At 36.5% G+C, this 19315-nt stretch overlaps 1 protein-coding gene across 1 annotated transcript in view; it reads left to right on the top strand.

Moving 5' to 3' along the window:
* The first annotated feature begins 4400 nt into the window (after positions 1-4400).
* Positions 4401-19315, top strand: part of LOC107704724 (short transient receptor potential channel 4-like) — a 17837-nt gene continuing 2922 nt past the window's right edge. Inside the window, exons 1-9 of the mRNA XM_016507712.1 lie at positions 4401-4799; positions 10900-11418; positions 15534-15870; positions 16026-16165; positions 16256-16569; positions 17323-17518; positions 17975-18166; positions 18454-18495; positions 18610-18699. Of these exons, the coding sequence (XP_016363198.1) occupies positions 4422-4799; positions 10900-11418; positions 15534-15870; positions 16026-16165; positions 16256-16569; positions 17323-17518; positions 17975-18166; positions 18454-18495; positions 18610-18699 (2208 nt within the window). The 5' untranslated portion in view covers positions 4401-4421. The remainder of the gene's footprint in view (positions 4800-10899; positions 11419-15533; positions 15871-16025; positions 16166-16255; positions 16570-17322; positions 17519-17974; positions 18167-18453; positions 18496-18609; positions 18700-19315) is intronic.

Genomic DNA, 19315 nt, shown 5'->3' with positions numbered 1-19315 from the left:
AACTGCTTGGCATGAAGGAAGTGTCAGAACTGAGACATGCTGACAGGCTGCACAAAGTGACACTGATTTCACAAGAAGTGACATTTATGCCTTTCGGTTTCCAGATGGGCCCACTTGTCTGTAGAATCAGCTTTCAAAATGAAAGTATTGTAATGTTATTTTCCATGATTTTACGATAATCTTCACTTAGGTCTCATCCTGAACAATATACTTAACTTGCAGCGGACTCAACTGTTTAATTAACCAACACTACAATCACATTATTAACTTAATGTCCAACAGAATTTCCTTCTCTTGATTGGATCAAGGAAGAACAATTAAATTAATCAAATTGGCTTAATGTCACTGAAATATACTGGATGTTCTAACCTAAATCTGTAAATAAAACCATGAAAAACTCATAGGAATTTCTATAATGGATATACTGTATGTATTTCTAGTTCAAATGCTTTAAAATATTTAATCTGCTTGCTTGGGGAGAGTAAAACTGGCTCACAACTATATTCTCCAGTTATGTTCATTTGAGTCTGTTATTTTCATTTTGAATTTATTTAATTTAATTTTTTTTAACAAGTCTTTCTAACCGATTCACAAATTCGTCTAAATGCTTCATTAACAAATCAGTCTGAAAATATGTTATTCTTAAACATACTTATGCATTAAATATAAAAGACTGGGGATTCATTAGTAACCCACATCCATAAAAATCAGAACTTAAAATTCAACAGAAGTAGGCTATTGCACACAATTAGGCCTATATAACCATAATTCTGTGGTTGCCGAAATTTTACCGTAAAAAATATGGTAGCAACGTTTCCATTTAACAGGTTTTTACTGCAGCATTTTTTACAGTCTTTTACCGTTAAATTCACGGTCATTTTTTACAGTGTACCCATTAAAGTTTATTAGACTAAAGAAAATTACACAAATTAGGTTGTGCAATATAATTATTCTTATTCTACATTATCTGATATTGGTATAAAGACCCCACTGCCAGCACCATATCATCACTTCTGGAGACCACCTTTGAGGAAACTCGTATATGGGAGACTGGGACTGTCTGTAACCTTTTTTTGCTTTAAATAGCACAAATAAATAAATAGAACAAAGATACAAATTAAACAACGTTTTTTCAAGTTTGTAGGTGTCAAGGTACAGACATCGAATAATCAAATGTAAAATATCATTGCATAGGCTTAGTCTTCACTGTATAAATTAAATAGCCTATTCATTCTTGTTAAAAGTACAAAGTAATTCATAAGAGCAGTGAGTGATTTTCTCTCGTTTAATTTATTAGATTAACATTAAGGATGCCGACAGCAGCTAAATTGCGCAGCCACTTTAAAAGACAATAGGGCCTACATCCAATATAATGATAATACACATCTGATTTCTTTCTCAACCGTTTACGTTCACTTAAGACATAACCGATTTTTTTCGAGAATACTCGCCAAGACGGGTATTAGCCTACGACATATTTGTCGGTTCAAGGGCAAGAAGAGGCTAGAATCTTTGTTTTTTTAATGGCTAGGAAAAATTTGTTGTTCAAGGGCTATGAGATACGGCTCTCTGCATGCGCGCTGTGCGCACAGAACACAGCGCCCAGGTGCTGAATTAGGGGCCGTTCACATGTCGCGCCTAAAAACGCGTGGAAAACGCTAGGCACGCAGCTTTCTGCTTTTTTGCAACGCGTTCGGGCACTTGCGCTCCGAAGGCGTCTGCTTTTGCTAAGCAACCATGACCTGCGCTCTCCATGAAGATGCGGAAGTTTCAGCAAAGGGTAGATGATTTGCAGCACTAAAAATCACTTGCAGTAGCTCTGCTACTACATTTATTTAAAAATGGCTATCCCTGTACAGCTGTGATCGGCTGTTCCTTCATCTTGGCTGAGCTTTCAATGTTGTTACGGGAAAGGATGAAGCTGATTGGTTCGTTCTTGTCACATGACCCACGGTGCGCTTGCGGCATTATGACAAGTTGAAATGTTTTTTATCTGGATGCAGCAGTAGCCCCTCACCGCAAAACAAAGATCCAACGCGCCTGGAAAAAAATAGCGCATTGCTTCCATTACGAGCGCGCCTGCCGCGCGTCTACATTTGAAATAAAGAGCAAGGTGTAGGCTATTTGTTCGTTCAGGTGCAGGAGGACATGAAGGAGAGCGCGGTTCGGTGTTTGTGCACTGTCTGTGAGACGCGGCTCTCTGTGTGCGCACCGAACACGACACGCGAGTGCTTAGTTCTTTCGCATCTTGTGCTTGAATGCTTTAAACCTGGGGTGTCCAATCCTGCTCCTGGCGATCGACTGTCCTGCAAAGTTCACCTCCAACTCTAATTAAACACACATGCCTTTAACTTTCAAGTGGTCCTGAAGACCTTAATTAGTTGCTTTAGGTGTGTTTGATTAGGGTTGGAGCTGAACTTGGCAGGACAGTCGATCGCCAGGAGCAGGATTGTGCACCCCTGCTTTAAACTCCTTTGAATGTTTACATTGGCAATGCTTAAAAACATGAGCAATTGATTAGCTTTCGTGACAATGCACAGCAGTGGCCCATCAACTGTCCTGAGCATCCTTTTCTGCTGGCCTCGGCCAGTCGGTTGAAATCACCGGAGGGCCCCCCTAAGCCGTGTGCCCCTCGTAACCACCTTTCACCCCACTAGTGACGGCCCTACCTACAGGTCGGTTTATTTTTGATTAATCAAAACATACAGCGAGACCAATGTCCTCAATGTTCTCAAACGAATTAGCCGAACTAATCTATCAAGAACATACATGACTGGCCCAGTCTGATTCCCTAACAAATGACTCTTAAGAGCCGGCTCTTCTGAATCATGCAAAACTTAAGTGTAGTCCGATTCCTGTGTTAATGATTCTTATAAGTCGGTTATTTTTTAAAAGAATCAAAACATACAGCGCGACCAAACACCTTTTCAAATCAATTTATTACATTTACCTATGTTTATCTGTTCTTTGAGATTGGGACAAGAATTCTTTATAATTCACACCCCTACCGGTCTCCTCTAACATTTTAACAGTTCTTGACAGTCTTTAAAGTTTTGTGGATGTGCATTAAAACTGGTTAAATAAAATGTCCCTCCTCTGTTGTGGCGCTGGCGCGGGCCGCCTTTCAAAGAACAAAAACAACAAAAAAAAACAGCAGAGGGTAAAACCGCATATAGGACTATCTACAAAAAGGAATTTTTTTACATTTACATTTTTTCCCCACTGGTTGTAAATTAGATTGCATTAATGCGCCTCTATGTTGGAGCACGTGAATTACGTAATATAGCCTATAACTACTAAATTGGTAATAACATTTTCAGCAGCATCTACGTCAGACTGGGGCTCATCTGAACTGGAATAACAGACGAGAGGAAATGCTAATACAATGCACTGTGGACAATGACAGACGTCTACTGGGGGCGTAGTGGATAATTGCAATTCCATACTTGATTACAGCGGTGCGTCGGCGCTGTGGCAGCACAACACAGTCGCCATGCGCAACAATCCTCATGTGGTCGTAGGAATACCGCTCCAAAAGTATTTTCGGTGATGAATCGGTGAAGTTGATTGCATCAGCTTTACAAATGTGAGAATCAAAGTTGTTCCGACAGCAAGGTGAGTTTTTGTACAGTACACTGCGCTCTGTAAATCGATTCAGCATCCTTATCCAAAGCTTTAAACAGTGCATGTTGTCTATTTAACCGTTAAGCGTTTAATGCGAAGTGTGATGTTAATCCAGCCTTCATATACTTCATATGCAATTTCAAAAGTTTAGTCGTGATTCTTAATGTTGAAATTAAAGTTGTTTTTAAGCGAAGTTTATAGTGGTGTCATTGCGTAAGCATGCGCAATTTGGAGATTAGTGTGTTTTGGCAGGTTTGCGTGCTTTAATTTAAATTACTAAGCACTGATATTGTTTTTTTATGTATATTTTGTATTATAAGTTTAATTTTTAGTCCCAGAAGGTGATACCATACCATGCGTAATTTGAAGAGTAGCTTTTTTGGCAGTTTCGCTTGCTTTATTTCATACCACCAGGGACTAATAATGGTTTTACTTTGATATCTGAGGTTTCATTTTTATTTCCTTTTATTTTTACAACTTAATAACTCAATAGAAATGGTGATTGTTGTTGTATTCCATGTAAATATGATCTATTCAGCTGTGCCAAGCCGTTTGCATGACCCCACTATACCCCACTAAGTAGTTCTAAAAACGAACCACTTGTATGACTAGCTGCTAGCTGTTTTATTGCTGGTTCTGTGTGGTCTATTACCTTGCACCTGCTAGCTTATACTCGATTTTCAGTAGACTGTTATTATAAAGCCATCAAATTGTGTCTATCAATTCCCAAGATGTTTTTGTCTTTAGGTTGCTATTACACTTCGCTCTCAAACTGTTTTGTGATGGATTAAGTCACGATGTCGCAGCTGTACTACCGCAGAACGGACAATTCTTCGTACCGGGACCGCATTCCGCTGCGGATAGTGCGCGCCGAGTCAGAGCTCTCGGTGCAGGAGAAGTCCTATCTCAGCGCCGTGGAGAAGGGCGATTACGCCAGCGCGAAACTAGCGCTGGAAGAGGCGGAGATCTACTTCAAGATCAACATCAACTGCATCGATCCTCTAGGGCGCACGGCGCTGCTCATCGCCATTGAGAATGAGAACTTGGAGATCATTGAGCTGCTCCTCAGCTTCAACGTGTATGTCGGGGATGCTCTGCTCCACGCCATCCGTAAAGAGGTGGTGGGAGCCGTGGAGCTCCTGCTGAACCACAAGAAGCCCAGTGGAGAGAAACAGGTTTGTTTGAAGAACTGTCTGCTATAGTTTGCTAGATCACATCTCTGTTTCAAACTAGCCAAATCAGTTACACACTGTCAATGTTCTATAAAACAACAATATTCCATAAAAGAACTGAAAATCGCATAATCCCTGCTAGAACAAAAGCTTACACCAGTCTAGTTTTGAAGTCTTATAAAGCTGGTCTCTTGTGTTGGTGTTTAGTTGGTTTAGCTGGGTTTCCTACCATGACTAGCTAATAAGTACCCAGACTCCTCTAAAACCATCAAACTAGACCAGTCTGACTAGTGGAAGCTGGTTGGTTGGTTTAAGCCAGTGATTCATTAAAAGCATTGAAATATGTATTAACAGCATAAAAATAAAATTGTTAGCATAAATACAAAAACACAAACAATTTTGGTCTTTGAATTGTGATGGTTTCATGCTTTCAGCTGCCAATAATTAATTGCACAAAACAATTAATTGCCAAATTAAGCAGATGCCAAGTGGCAGATGAATTTGTGGCAACTGCTAAAGGTCATAAAGCTTGTTTATTTTGCTGTACTAGCTATGCATAATTATATGAATATTTGCACTTTATTATACTCGTTTTACATAGTTTTTCCCTGCTATCTGTGAACAGAGCTGTGTCATTTTAAGTCCTAAAATTGCATCCCCAAAACAGAACTTGTAGAGCATATCTGAATATAGATGTTTGCTTTATTATCCAGATATTTCATTGGGTCTCCCTGGACACGAAACCTTCAAAAGATCTCTTAGCAACTTCTCATGTAAACAACCCGTTATTGCAGATAGGAGTGCTTTTAGGGCTGAAAGGAATTAAGTCCTCAGTTGTCAACACAAGAACACTTTAGAAAAAGTGTGCTTGTCTGCTTCTTTTCAGAGGAGAAAACCGTTTGCTATAAAAAGCTCTGTGTTCAGACACTCAGGCATGTGAATTAATAATTACTGTTGTTCTAATGGTGTTTACTTTTCAAAGGAGCGATCTTTGCTCTCTCACCAACTGAGTGACTTAACATGGGTCTTGCTGGTCTGTCCACACCTTATAACTTTAATTTAATTTTCCTTTATTGACTAAGAATAGACTGGATGTTGCAGCACTGATTCAGAAAAATGATGGGATGGATGCACCATTCACAAACCAGAGCAGCTGTGCATCTGATCTTTCCTTCCTCAATCCCTGAGCACTTTTTCTTTTCCTCTGTCTCTGTGTCTCTTCCTGTCTATGTATATTAATGTCACATTTATAAAACTTTTTGATATGCAAATGACTAAATCAGCATGTCTAAAGACCACAAGAGGGCGAGTGAGTACACATGAACAGGTTGTTTGCTTTGATTGTCTAAATTATGATTCTGATGATCATAATGTGGCTCTCTTCATGTCTTTTATCACATTAGCGAGTTCTTGTAATTTATGAAAAAATATTTTAAATAAGGTAACTCGCTGTTATGTAGTCAAAAAATTATTTTGTTCTTTTCTTAAAGAAATAGTTCACCCAAAAATGAAAACTTGCGGAAAATTTTCTCACCCTCAGGCCATCCAAGATGTAGATGAGTTTGTTTCTTCATTGCAGATTTGGGAAAATGTAGCAGTACATCACTTGCTCACCAATGGATCCTCTGCAGTGAATGGGTGCCGTCGGAATGAGAGTCCAAATAGTTTATAAAAACATCACAATAATCCACAACATGACTCCAGTCTATCAGTTAATGTCTTAAGTGATTTGTGTTTGTAATAAACAAATCCAACTTTAAGATGTTTTTAAATTCAAACGAGTCCTCTGTCCGTAATATTGCTTTCTCCAGTGAAAAAGTTGAATCAGGAGAGAAATATGAACAGGCCAAGCACCGTTTACAAGCGAAAACAGTCCAAAACAGTTCTTAATGGTATATGTTGATGTGAGAGGACAACAGGAGATGGGCTTTGGAGGAAGCGTCATTATGGATTATGGAATCGTAATTTGCCCACAAGCGACGGTTTAAAGTTAAAACGTCTTATTAATTGACTTGTTTTCCTACAAACATGCAGATTTTTACTTCACAAGATATTAATTTAATGGTCTTGAGTTACTTGTGCATCATTGTGATTTTGTTTTTATCATTGTCTTATCATCATTGTTTTTACCAGCTATTTGAATTCTCATTCTGACGGCACCCATTCACAATGGTAAGCAAATCTGTTAAGATGAAGCAACAAACTTATCTACATCTTGGATGTGCATGTAAAAATGACACTTTTATCATTATTTTCATTATTTGGGAGTAAGTTGCATTGCTTAGATCAGGTGTCAGTAAAATTACATGGTGGTAAAGAGTCTCTTTCTTTAGCAGTTAAAAAAATTCAGATTGAAAAAAAAAAGCTGTCCCTCAGCTTTGTTGGAGATGTGCGTAATGAATCATGAGACTGGCTTCTTTTCACTTATTAAACACAAAACTGACTTGAACTTTCATCTTCCTGACATTTTGAGTCAAGCCCTCTACTTTCTCCAATTCTTTTCCCTTCACCTCTGCGGTCTATTGTGGTTAAGGATGAGCTTCAAAGCGTCATATTGCAGCAGCAGATAATCAGTATGGCTGCCAGCCTGAACATGTCTCTCCTACTGGAGCCTTCATTATCTTCCTCAAATAGTCAAGCTTTTGCTGTTGCCAGCGTGGGCTTGAAGCTCTTGTGAAAAGGATGAAGATATCAGTCGAAATGTGCTAATCACCCCCTACCTTCAAATCGCACCTTCTCTTCTCTATGTGGCTTTAATTCATAAACTCTCAACTCATTTTCTCTCACCTCACTTGTTCCTCACTCGTTATTCTTTCTCACTTTTAATCACTTTTTTTGCGCATGCTGCCTGGTTTTCTTTTTTTCGCACTCTTTCTTTCTGTCTCTCACAGTTTTTTTTATCCATCTCCCCCAAATGTGGTGTGATCACAGAACCCAGTCTTCATGTAGCAGTGTATATATTACAACTCGCTAGTTCAAGCTGATTTAAAACTTGCACTAAAGGATTAGATATTATCCACTTCACTTCTAAGCTGGTTATGCTTCAAGTTCCAGATTTTACGTTTACAAGGGATAGTGCATGTCATTTAAGGATAGTCATTATTTGTCCAGACTACCCTAGTGAAAAATAAATATACTTAAATGTGTTTGAAATACATTTATGTCATGCTAAGTAAATACATTTTTATATATATGTACTTACTAAAATGTCCTGCAATTGTACTTTTAGTATACTAAACTGGTATATGTAAAGTCTGCTAAATTGTAACAACTAATTTTGTACTTAATGGACTTTAATTGTGCAGAAGTAGTGCTGAAGTACAATTAAAGATATACTTAGTATATTTTATTGTGCTAAAGTTGAACTATTGCAAGTATACTTCAGGTACACTTTAAATATTTTGCATTTAAAGTCTGATATTATTCAAAGATCATACAGTCCTCATCAAAAGTGACATTAAAACACATTTTAGAGTTAATATTAAGAAAAGTGCATCGTGCACAAGTAATATGCCAAGTAAAGTTTCATTATAATTTTTATATCAGTAAGTCTTGAGTTATCTGTCAGTAAATATGTTAACAGATTTGAACTATACTTAGTATGAAATAAATGTATTTTAAATTACTTTTTTACTAGGGTATGAAAGTCATACCGGTCGAGTTTTGTATATTTTAAAGCACTGGAAGTCAACTAAATTGTAACAACTAATTTTGTACTTAATGGACTTTAATTGTGCAGAAGTAGTGCTGAAGTACAATTAAAGATATACTTAGTATATTTTATTGTGCTAAAGTTGAACTATTGCAAGTATACTTCAGGTACACTTTAAATATTTTGCATTTAAAGTCTGATATTATTCAAAGATCATACAGTCCTCATCAAAAGTGACATTAAAACACATTTTAGAGTTAATATTAAGAAAAGTGCATCGTGCACAAGTAATATGCCAAGTAAAGTTTCATTATAATTTTTATATCAGTAAGTCTTGAGTTATCTGTCAGTAAATATGTTAACAGATTTGAACTATACTTAGTATGAAATAAATGTATTTTAAATAAATTACTTTTTTACTAGGGTATGAAAGTCATACCAGTCGAGTTTTGTATATTTTAAAGCACTGGAAGTCAATGAGTTAATGCAACATTCATTAATTTCAGCGCTAAAGCTAAAACACTGTGACTGTAATAGGCTGTTTATTGTTCATTCAACAACTTAACATTGTTTTATAGGTTATTTTAATATGTTTAGGCAAGACTGTCTTTTAATGTCAGTACTTATTTTTACATATGATTTTAGCCAGACTTCTTGGCAGATATGCTCTAGTTTCTTAGGCTAACGAATGACACTTGCACGCCACGATTCGAGTACTGCATGTACTTCATGGTTGGATTAGGATTATGGATTAGTGCTTCAACCATAGCATTTAAGGACATTCACTATCTTGTTCTTAAATTGGCTGATGTTGATTTATCCTTGCCCTTGTCCAAAACATTGTCCTTTAGATGAACTTCCTCCCAAACTTCAGACTGAAATAGGTTGCTGTATTTCCTGCTATATTGTGCAAGTCGTTTTAATAAGGTGCGTCATCTTTGCTGATGAAAACCAGTGCTTCAGAATTGTGCTCCCCCAGTGTAATTTATTGGATGCATTGTTGTTTGTAGTTTTGGGCACTTTTAGTTTTGCCACACATATTGCTTTGGTTAGAAAAGCTCGGTCTTATGTGACCACAGAAACTTTTCCCATTGTAACTGGGTCACTATTATGCGTTCCAAGCAAAAACCTTGCCAAACTCCAGACAGGATTTCACACGGTTCGTCTCTGCTACTGAAGCTCTGTAGCTACTTCAAAGTGATCACAGGCCTCTCTGTAGCCTCTCTCCCAAGTGTTTTTTTTTCTTATGTGCTCAGAGGGTTTTCAGGAAAGACCTTTTTCCCTGCCAGTGTCTGGGTCATTTGATGTAGCTTCCATTTCATCATTATTGAACCAATAGTGGGCACTCCTATTGTTTTATACCCTTCTTCCTAATTTATGCATTTGTGTTCCTCTCTCGTTTGGAATATTCTTTAGTTTTCATTGTCATAGCTGTCCTTCACATTTGAGATCTGAATAATAACGAGGCCTTAATTGTGGGGTTTTTGTCCAGCAAGTGTGGCTATTTCAGCGATTCATGGGGAGATGCCAATTGTAAAGCAAATGCATCCTCATTATGGCAATTGTTTTTCAACACTAAATGCTTGTCTACACAGTCTCTGAATACTCATCCAATGTTTTGCATATTGAAGTTTTTGTATATTTAAAAAAAATATATATTTCATACTATAAAATAATGTCTCAGTAATAAATATTGCAGTATTTCAGTACACTGTAAGAAATTTCAAAGATAAATAAAACAAAGATTATTCATGTATAAAGATTGAATTGTGAAAAGATTGAAAAGGTGTACTTTTGGTATACAAACTGGTATATATATTAAAGTCTGCTAAATTGGAACAACTAATTTTGTACTTAATGCACTTTCATTTGAGCAAGTATTGCTGAAGTCCAACTAAAGATACACTGAAGTAGATTTGATTGTGCTAAAGTGGAACTATTGCAAATACACTTCAGGTACACTTTAAATATCTTGCATTTAAAGACTTACATTATTCAAAGATCATGCAATCTTTATTAATAGTAACATTAAAACACATTTTAGGCCTAATAGTAAGAAATGTGTGTTGTGTACTTCAGTTAAAGTTTAATTATTATTTTTATATCAGTAAGTCTTGAGCGATATGTCAGTAAATATGTTAATAGATTTGAACTATACTTAGTATGAAATAACTGTATTTTAAATATATTACTTATTTACTAGGGTATATATGCATTATATGACAAAATATCAAACAAAGTGGCATTTATTAAAAAAATTATAACATTTAGTTTTATGATATACTGTATTTGGTATGTTCAGTTGTGAAAAAAGGATATTCAGGTTCAGTTTCATATTAGTTTTCTAAATGTTTTAATTGTTTTTGGGGCCATTGTGTAGTGTAAAATAATGAATGGCGTATATATGTGTTATCAGATTCATTTAAGCCATCTTTTCCATTTTCTTACCAGGTACCACCCATCCTGCTCGATAAACAGTTCTCAGACTTCACCCCTGACATCACTCCCATCATCCTGGCTGCCCACACCAACAACTACGAGATCATCAAGATGCTGGTGCAGAAAGGTGTGTCTGTCCCCCAGCCTCACGAGGTGCGCTGTAACTGCATGGAGTGCGTCTCCAGTTCGGACGTGGACAGTCTGCGGCACTCACGCTCCCGGCTGAACATCTACAAGGCCCTGGCTAGCCCCTCTCTCATCGCCCTGTCCAGCGAGGATCCTTTCCTCACCGCCTTCCAGCTCAGCTGGGAGCTCCAGGAGCTCAGCAAAGTTGAAAACGAGTTCAAGGCCGAATACGAGGAGCTCTCCCATCAGTGTAAACGCTTTGCAAAGGACCTCCTGGACCAAACCCGGTCCTCACGCGAACTGGAGCTGATCCTCAATTTCCGTGATGATGTCAACCTGCTGCAAGATGAGGCCAACAATGAGCTGGCTCGACTGAAATTGGCCATCAAATACCGCCAAAAAGAGGTACAGATCTGGTATTGTAATCATGTACAGGTTAGGTCAAAAGTTTACATCCCCTTGATTCTTAATACTGTGCTCTTACCTGATCCACAGCTGTGTTTATTGTTTAGTGATATTTGTTCACAAGTCCCTTGTTTGTCCTGAACAGTTAAACTGCCTGCTGTTCTTCAGAAAAATCCTTCAGGTCCCACAAATTCTTTGGTTTTGCAGCATTTTTGTGTATTTGAACCCTTTCCAACAATGACTGTATGATTTTGAAATCCATCTTTTCACACTGAGGACAACTGAGGGACTCATATGCAACTATTACAGAAGGTTCAAACGCTCACTGATGCTCCAGAAGCAAAAACCCTGCATTAAGAGCTGAATGGAGATGTGTACATTTTTCTTATTTTGCCTAAATATCATATTTTTTCATTTAGTACTGCCCTTCAGAGGCTACAGAAGATAGTTACATTTTTCCCAGAAGACAAAATAAGTAAAATTTACCATGATCTTCAAATTCAATGAAGATCAATGAAGATGCTCTTAATGCATGGATTTTCCTTCTGGAGCATCAGTGAGCGTTTGAACCTTCTGTAATAGTTGCATACGAGTCCCTCAGTTGTCCTCAGTGTGAAAAGATGGATCTCAAAATAACATGCATTTTGTATGATCCCTCTTATTTTAGTAAAATAATTAACATTTTGCAGATTCTGAAAGGGGGATGTAAACTTTTGACCTCAACTGTATTTTCATACAGTTGGACACTTAAAATTTATATATTTATTGCATTAGATAACAAATATTAAACCAAGTGGCGTCAAACACAAACCCATCACCAAAACATTTTTACATCTGCTTTTAACTAACTGGCTTCAGGATAATTTATTATTTTTTAAGTTAATGTATTAATATTTTTTAATAATTAATTAATTGTTTTGTTTTAGAAACCTGAACATTTTATTTTTTTCAGATATTTTGCTTACTTGTCTTTCTTTAATAACAATAATTAATTATTCTTGAATAATGAAACAGAATTTAAATTTGTATAAAGTACTATAAAAATATTAATAACTTGTCTTGACTTTAAAATAAATGCCATTTGTTTTTTGTTATTTTTTTTAATAATACTGTGGCATTTTTATATTTTTTTATGCACAGCTACAATGTCCAAATATTCTTTGGCTTTTTGGGTCAAATATTTTTTAAGGTTTTAATAAGCTAGTTCTTGCAGATTGTGATTTCTATCTCCCCTAAGATTGACTAAGCCAAGGACAAATGAACTCCCACGTATATTGTATGCTCAAGAAGGTCCTCTTAGCAATACCTGAGGTGAGCCAGATGAAACTCAAGCCTCCATTGTGCATTCATTCAAAAGCACTGAAGTGTTACAAGCCCAAACTAAGAGTCGGGTAATTTTCTTCACAGTTGACAAGGTCATCACATGCCTCAGTGCCGTGTAGATCTCATAAAAGGGGCCCTTTTGACCTGTTATGACTTATTGCAGTGTAGGAGTAAGGAGTCATCCACTTTCAGCATGTAGTGTGGATTCATAGCTACTAATTACTTTGCCTCTTGAATTTAGACTGTTCTAATTTGGTTAGAAAATAGTCCACATTTAGTCTTTTATTTATTACAGTGTGAACATGAAACAAAAATGACTAAAATACTAATAAATAAAGAAATAATAAAGAAAGAAATTATAATAATGCAACAATTAGTTGTGACATCCTGGATCCTTGTTGCTGAAATTATTTTGCCCTCTTTTGGTTTTGCAAAGGCATTACACCCTAAAGATCCACTTTGTTGCTTACTGTATGCAAATTACTTATATATCCATTGGTTATATTCTTCTCAGCTCGTGATTATATTAGATATGATTAAATTCAGATTAAATGGCATTTGTTCCAGCAGTCAAACAGTCTTTGGAAATGGCAGTGATAGCCACATCAGCGCTAATCTTATTATTGTAAATGTTACTAGAATGCCTCCAATTAAACGGTGCATGTGGATGTCCACTATAATATCAGAGAACAGTTCAGATCAGATGCAGCATGCTTTGCTCAGATTAAAAGATATCAGTCATTATATTGTAAGAGTAAAGAACATGTTGCATATTGTTTGCTGTGAATGGATAAGAAAAATACCATTGCCTTTAATAATGCTTGTACTATTTATTTGTTTATTTATTGTGGAGATGTTTTATGTTATCTGAAGCTTTCAAGTTTTATAGTTCTGAAAGCCTGAGAAATTAACATGGCACTATATAAAGTTACTACATTACATAAAGTATTTTTTTTCACTTGTTGCTGTAGAGTACAGCAGTAAAAAGACACATGCTCTAGTCTGAGCCTGATTTTTTTATTTAAGTGGTAGACATATTTGTCCTGCTGAGGTGTATTAAGGTACTGTCTTCGCTCGTACAGCAGCCCCGTGACAAAGACTCCTTTAGTTGAGCGGTAGAACAGATTGCACCGTGCAAATCAGCCCTGATTGAGAACACTTAAAATCATCTCAGACTTGACCTCATCGCTTCCAGAACGCCTGGCTCTGCTGTAATGAGGATGCATTTGTTTGTAATTTGGTTAGGCGCCCTCCCACTTCCGGTTGACATTTTAGATGCTCCGTTAATGGCTTTGGGCAAATCACTGGAGACAAATGAAGAGGATGATGGAGAAGAACAAATAAGCATCAAGAGCAAGAGTCAATATATGGCTGCAAGTACTGTAGCATTTGCTTGGCCATGCATATAATTAAAAATAAACATTGCATTAAGCATGATTCAGTGAATAAAGAATTTTGATCACAATTATTTTTGCAAAGATTAAAAGCTAATTGAACTTACAAGGTTTAACTTACAGCTTTGTCCAGTAGGTGGCTTATAGTTATGACTTGGTCACATACCTACTAAATTTCATTTTAAGGTCAAACCATACAGCTTTAATTCAGCATTCTTCGATCAATATAGTGGATATGTTACACACGGTTATTATATATATATCTTTTTTTTCTGTTTTGTTTTTAGTTTGGCCTTTCAGCTTACATTTTTGTTGTTTTTCACTCTTTGACTTAGATTTACTGTAGTTTAGTGTTTTTTAAAGAATTTAGAATGTAGTTTTAGTTTGTTTTTTTATGTAAGAATTGTATGTTTTTAATTTTTATTTTAGATGTAATATTTTATTAATTATAGAGTGTTATAATAGTGTGTTAATTTGATATCCTTTAAATATCCACATTAAATATCTCTAGATTACTGCTAGTGATTATTTTTGCGTTTTCAGGTTTTTTGTTTTATTTTATTTTCTTATTTTATTTTATTTTATTTTAAACATTTATTTTATTTTAGTTGCTATTTTTTTCTGGTTATATTAGTTGTTACCTAAGAACATTTTACTAACTAAGGACCAGCTTGGCCTAAAGATGACACAATTTTGGGGAGGTTTAATTGAAACTGCAGGACAAGTTAGAAAAATGGGTTTTCAATACACTTCTTATCGAAATTATTTACATTTTTATGATTTTACAACTTATAGGTGGCACTGTGCCTTCAGATTGTTTTGGCTACAACAATATGGTTGTCAAATCACATTGCAAACCTTTGTGTAAGTGTTTGAATCTCATGCAGTATGAAGCAACATGTTAACTATACCGTAGGAGGCTCAGCAGTCTGATGGGGAATAAATTGAAGAAACTCAGACCTCCTGCCTCACTGTTCATGATCACTTTATCATTCTGACTTTATAAGACACTAATGCACACTTCACACGGTATCCTGGAGTCTGGCTTTAGGGAATCTGCTGAAAACACTGATGTATAGTTTGCTTGTGCTGTAACTTAATTTTACTGACAGTTTATAGCTCAGTTAGAGTGGAATACATGCCGTAATGATATTTCTGTAAGTTAATGGTCCCATGTCATACACAAACTATGCCAATAAAATATATGTACACAGATGTAAAATTCTAGTATGTCTTGCAAATGGTAAAAATGGAAATTCTGGGAAATCTGATGATGAAACGTCAAAACGATGGGTGAAAAAAAAAATTACAGAGTTGGCAGCTTGTTTCCGAGACCACCTGTTCATACTTAGTAGCATGTGATTTCCCTGTATTCCCTTCTATTCTTTTCTCTCTCAGTTTGTAGCACAACCAAATTGCCAGCAGCTGTTGGCCTCACGCTGGTATGATGAATTTCCTGGCTGGAGGAGACGTCACTGGGCTGGAAAGTTCATCACCTGCGTCTTCATCGGCCTCATGTTCCCCCTGCTCTCCCTCTGTTACTTGGTGGCACCCAAGAGCCGCTATGGCTTGTTCATCCGCAAGCCTTTCATCAAGTTTATTTGCCACACAGCCTCCTACCTGACATTCCTCTTCCTCCTGCTGCTGGCCTCTCAGCACATAGTCTCTAACAATCCTGATCGCCAAGGTCCAAAGCCCACCACTGTGGAGTGGATGATCCTACCCTGGGTTCTAGGTAAGACAGAACTGATATAATTCCATAAATTGACCCTAAATTGAACTATTTGCTTGTAATGTTCTCCCAGCAATGTTTTTATGCTTCATCTTGGACCAGAGAACCATGAAGGTCTTTGAACAGAAACCAACAAAATCTTTTGGCTGCCCTTGCAGGATTCATATGGACGGAGATCAAGCAGATGTGGGATGGTGGATTTCAGGATTACATTCATGACTGGTGGAATCTCATGGACTTTGTGATGAATTCCTTGTATCTTGCAACCATCTCACTGAAGATGGTTGCATATGTTAAGGTACATTGCATCACAACAATCACTGGTGGGAATCACTTGGAAATGGATCAAGAGTTACTTACTAACTGTTATTTTCATCTTTCCTAACAGTACAGTGGTTGCAAACCCAGGGAAACCTGGGAAATGTGGCACCCCACACTAGTGGCGGAGGCGGTGTTCGCTATTGCCAACATCTTCAGCTCTCTACGCCTCATCTCACTCTTCACGGCCAATTCCCACCTAGGTCCTTTGCAGATATCATTAGGACGGATGCTTCTGGACATCCTAAAGTTCCTCTTCATCTACTGCCTGGTGTTGCTTGCCTTTGCTAATGGACTCAATCAGCTTTACTTCTACTACGAGAGTAGTGATGGCATGAACTGCAAAGGCATCCGCTGCGAACGTCAAAACAACGCTTTCTCAACGTAAGTCTTGGGGGAAAAAGTCTAATATCTAATACTTCATATCTCAATTCTTGAAAGGATAGTTCACCCAGAAATTAAAATTCTGTCATTAATTACTCACCCTCATGTCGTTCCAAACCTATAAGACTTTTGTTCATCTTTGGAACATAAATTGAGATATTTTTTGATGAAGTCCGAGAGATTTCTAACCCTGCATAGACAGCAATGTAACTGAAACCTTCAAGTCCCAGAAACGTAGTAAGGACATCGTTAGGGATGCGTCGTGGTAGTCTCATGAATATGTGGCAGATACTGACAAGGAAGAGAAGAAATAGTTGAATAAAGTCATTAGTTTTGTTTTCTTTGCACATTAAAAGTATTCTCATAGCTTCATAACATTTACGGTTGAACCACTGATGTCACATGGACTATTTTAACAATGTCCTTACTACCTTTCTGAACCTTGGACGTTTCAGTTGCATTGCTATCTATGCAGGGTCAGAAAGCTCTCCGATTTCATCAAAAATATCTTAATTTGTGTTCCAAAAATGAACGAAGGTCTTATGGGTTGGGAACAACATGAGGGTGAGTAATTTATGACAGAATTTTCATTTTTGGGTGAACTATCCATTTAATGTATCTATTGTCATTGTCACCTACACCAGTTATAAATCAGTTTAATCTTAAAAAGTAATTTTAACTCCCAGATCAAAATGAAAATGTTGAAAAAAGTTGGAAATACCCTTTCTAATCTTGCTTGTACTCTGTTTGTAGGTTATTTGAGACCTTGCAGTCTTTGTTTTGGTCCATTTTTGGGTTGATCAATCTGTATGTGACCAATGTCCAAGCTGACCACAAGTTCACCGAATTTGTGGGTGCCACCATGTTTGGCACCTATAACATCATCTCCTTGGTGGTCCTCCTCAATATGCTCATTGCCATGATGAACAATTCCTATCAGCATATCGCTGTAAGTTCATTCAGAGGTCTGACCTGAGCACTTGTAGACATATTTTTATGACGTTAAACTCCAGTTATTGTTGCATATTGCATATACCGTATTTTCCGGGAAAACAAGTTGCACATGACTATTAATGTTTTTCAGAACAGAAAGGAATTAAAAATAGAAGTATGAAACAAACTACAAACAACATTAACAATAAATGGCAAGCATAAAGCAAAACTGAATCTACCACCTTGTAGGAAATGCACTATACATATAAACTTGAGATCATGGTCATTTTGTGCTTTGTGCATGTTTTGTATGCTTGACCTTAATTGCATTATATAAGTCGCCACATGATATACATTCCGGAAAATACGGTACAATGTTCTGTACATTGTGCACTTTGGTATGAATCCATAAGTGTAAATTTCTCAGTAATGACCTGCTTCTCACGTATAGTGTGTTCTGGCTTTTTTGAAGGACCATGCTGATATTGAGTGGAAATTTGCCAGAACTAAATTATGGATGAGTTATTTTGAGGAAGGAGGCACCTTGCCACCTCCCTTCAACATTATCCCCAGTCCCAAATCCATATGTTACCTGATTACATGGATTAAGGTGCATGTGTTCAAGAGGAGGTCAAAGAGGACTGAGACATTTGGGACATTAGGGGTGAGACTCTGTAAAAAAAAAAAAAGTTTATTTTGTTTCTTCTTCTTGGCTCTTATATTGAATTTGGTTTAAATAAATGATCATTTGACATGACAGAAAAGTGAATTAAATTTGATTGAAAATGTTAAGGTTATGTAATGCAGCAAAGGGAATTTCATTATAGCTAAATATGTGTCATAAGATGTCCAGCGTGCTTGGTTTTCTTAAAATGAGAAGATACTTTAATATTGCAGGGGACAGAGAATAAAATTATTGAATTACAAATGTCCTTCCTTTCATCCTTTCAGAGAAGAGCTGCTGAAAACGTGAGACTCAACCACCAATACCAGGTAGCTTATCACCAAAAATACTGTTTCTCTAAAACTTAAATTTTTCTATATTGTATTGATTTTCTTTGTTATTTTTTCCACCAATTAATTGTACTGCTGTTTACCTTCATGCAGGAGGTCTTGAGAAACTTGGTAAAACGATATGTGGCAGCTATGATTCGAGACGCCAAGACTGAGGAGGGACTTACAGAGGAGAATTTCAAAGTAAGCACTGAAAATGACTTTGTCTACCAAATAGTCATTTTATGTCAGATTTCATTTATTTTCACATTGAGAAAAAAGCAAGTAATTTCTTGCTTATGGTTTTAACGGTCCTTAAATACAACAACGGTCTTTTACTTTATAATGAATGAAGCATCCCATCACACCAAACGTTAAAGAATTGTGTTATAATAACCCCTACAAATATGACTCATTATATACACTATAAACACTTTAAAGGAGACAGACATGTAGATGTTTGTGAAAGATGTTTTCTCTGTTTTGGAGGGATGATTATTTTTAAATCATACCCTATTTATTGCATCAAAATTTGTTAATACTTTACTATATTTAAGGGTGGATAATTTTATCAATTTATTGCAACAATACATAACTACAATAACTTTGTCTAGTGCTCTTATGAAAGTTTATAGCATGATTTGTGAAAATTTAACTAACATTATACTGAATGACATAGCATAGACTTCTTCATGGCTAGTTTTTGCGTATTTCATTTCATTCTGTAACCTACTTGTTCTACAGATCTGTGTGTACTAGTGTTAAATGCTACTGTTTTTGACAGTGTTGATAACGTTTATGACAGATAATATCATGATAA

The sequence above is a fragment of the Sinocyclocheilus anshuiensis genome, unplaced genomic scaffold (assembly GCF_001515605.1).
Source record: "Sinocyclocheilus anshuiensis isolate Anshui unplaced genomic scaffold, SAMN03320099.WGS_v1.1 scaffold758, whole genome shotgun sequence".
Taxonomy (NCBI): domain Eukaryota; kingdom Metazoa; phylum Chordata; class Actinopteri; order Cypriniformes; family Cyprinidae; genus Sinocyclocheilus; species Sinocyclocheilus anshuiensis.
Note: the sequence above shows the minus strand (reverse complement) of the source record. Positions and strands in the feature narration are given on the sequence as shown.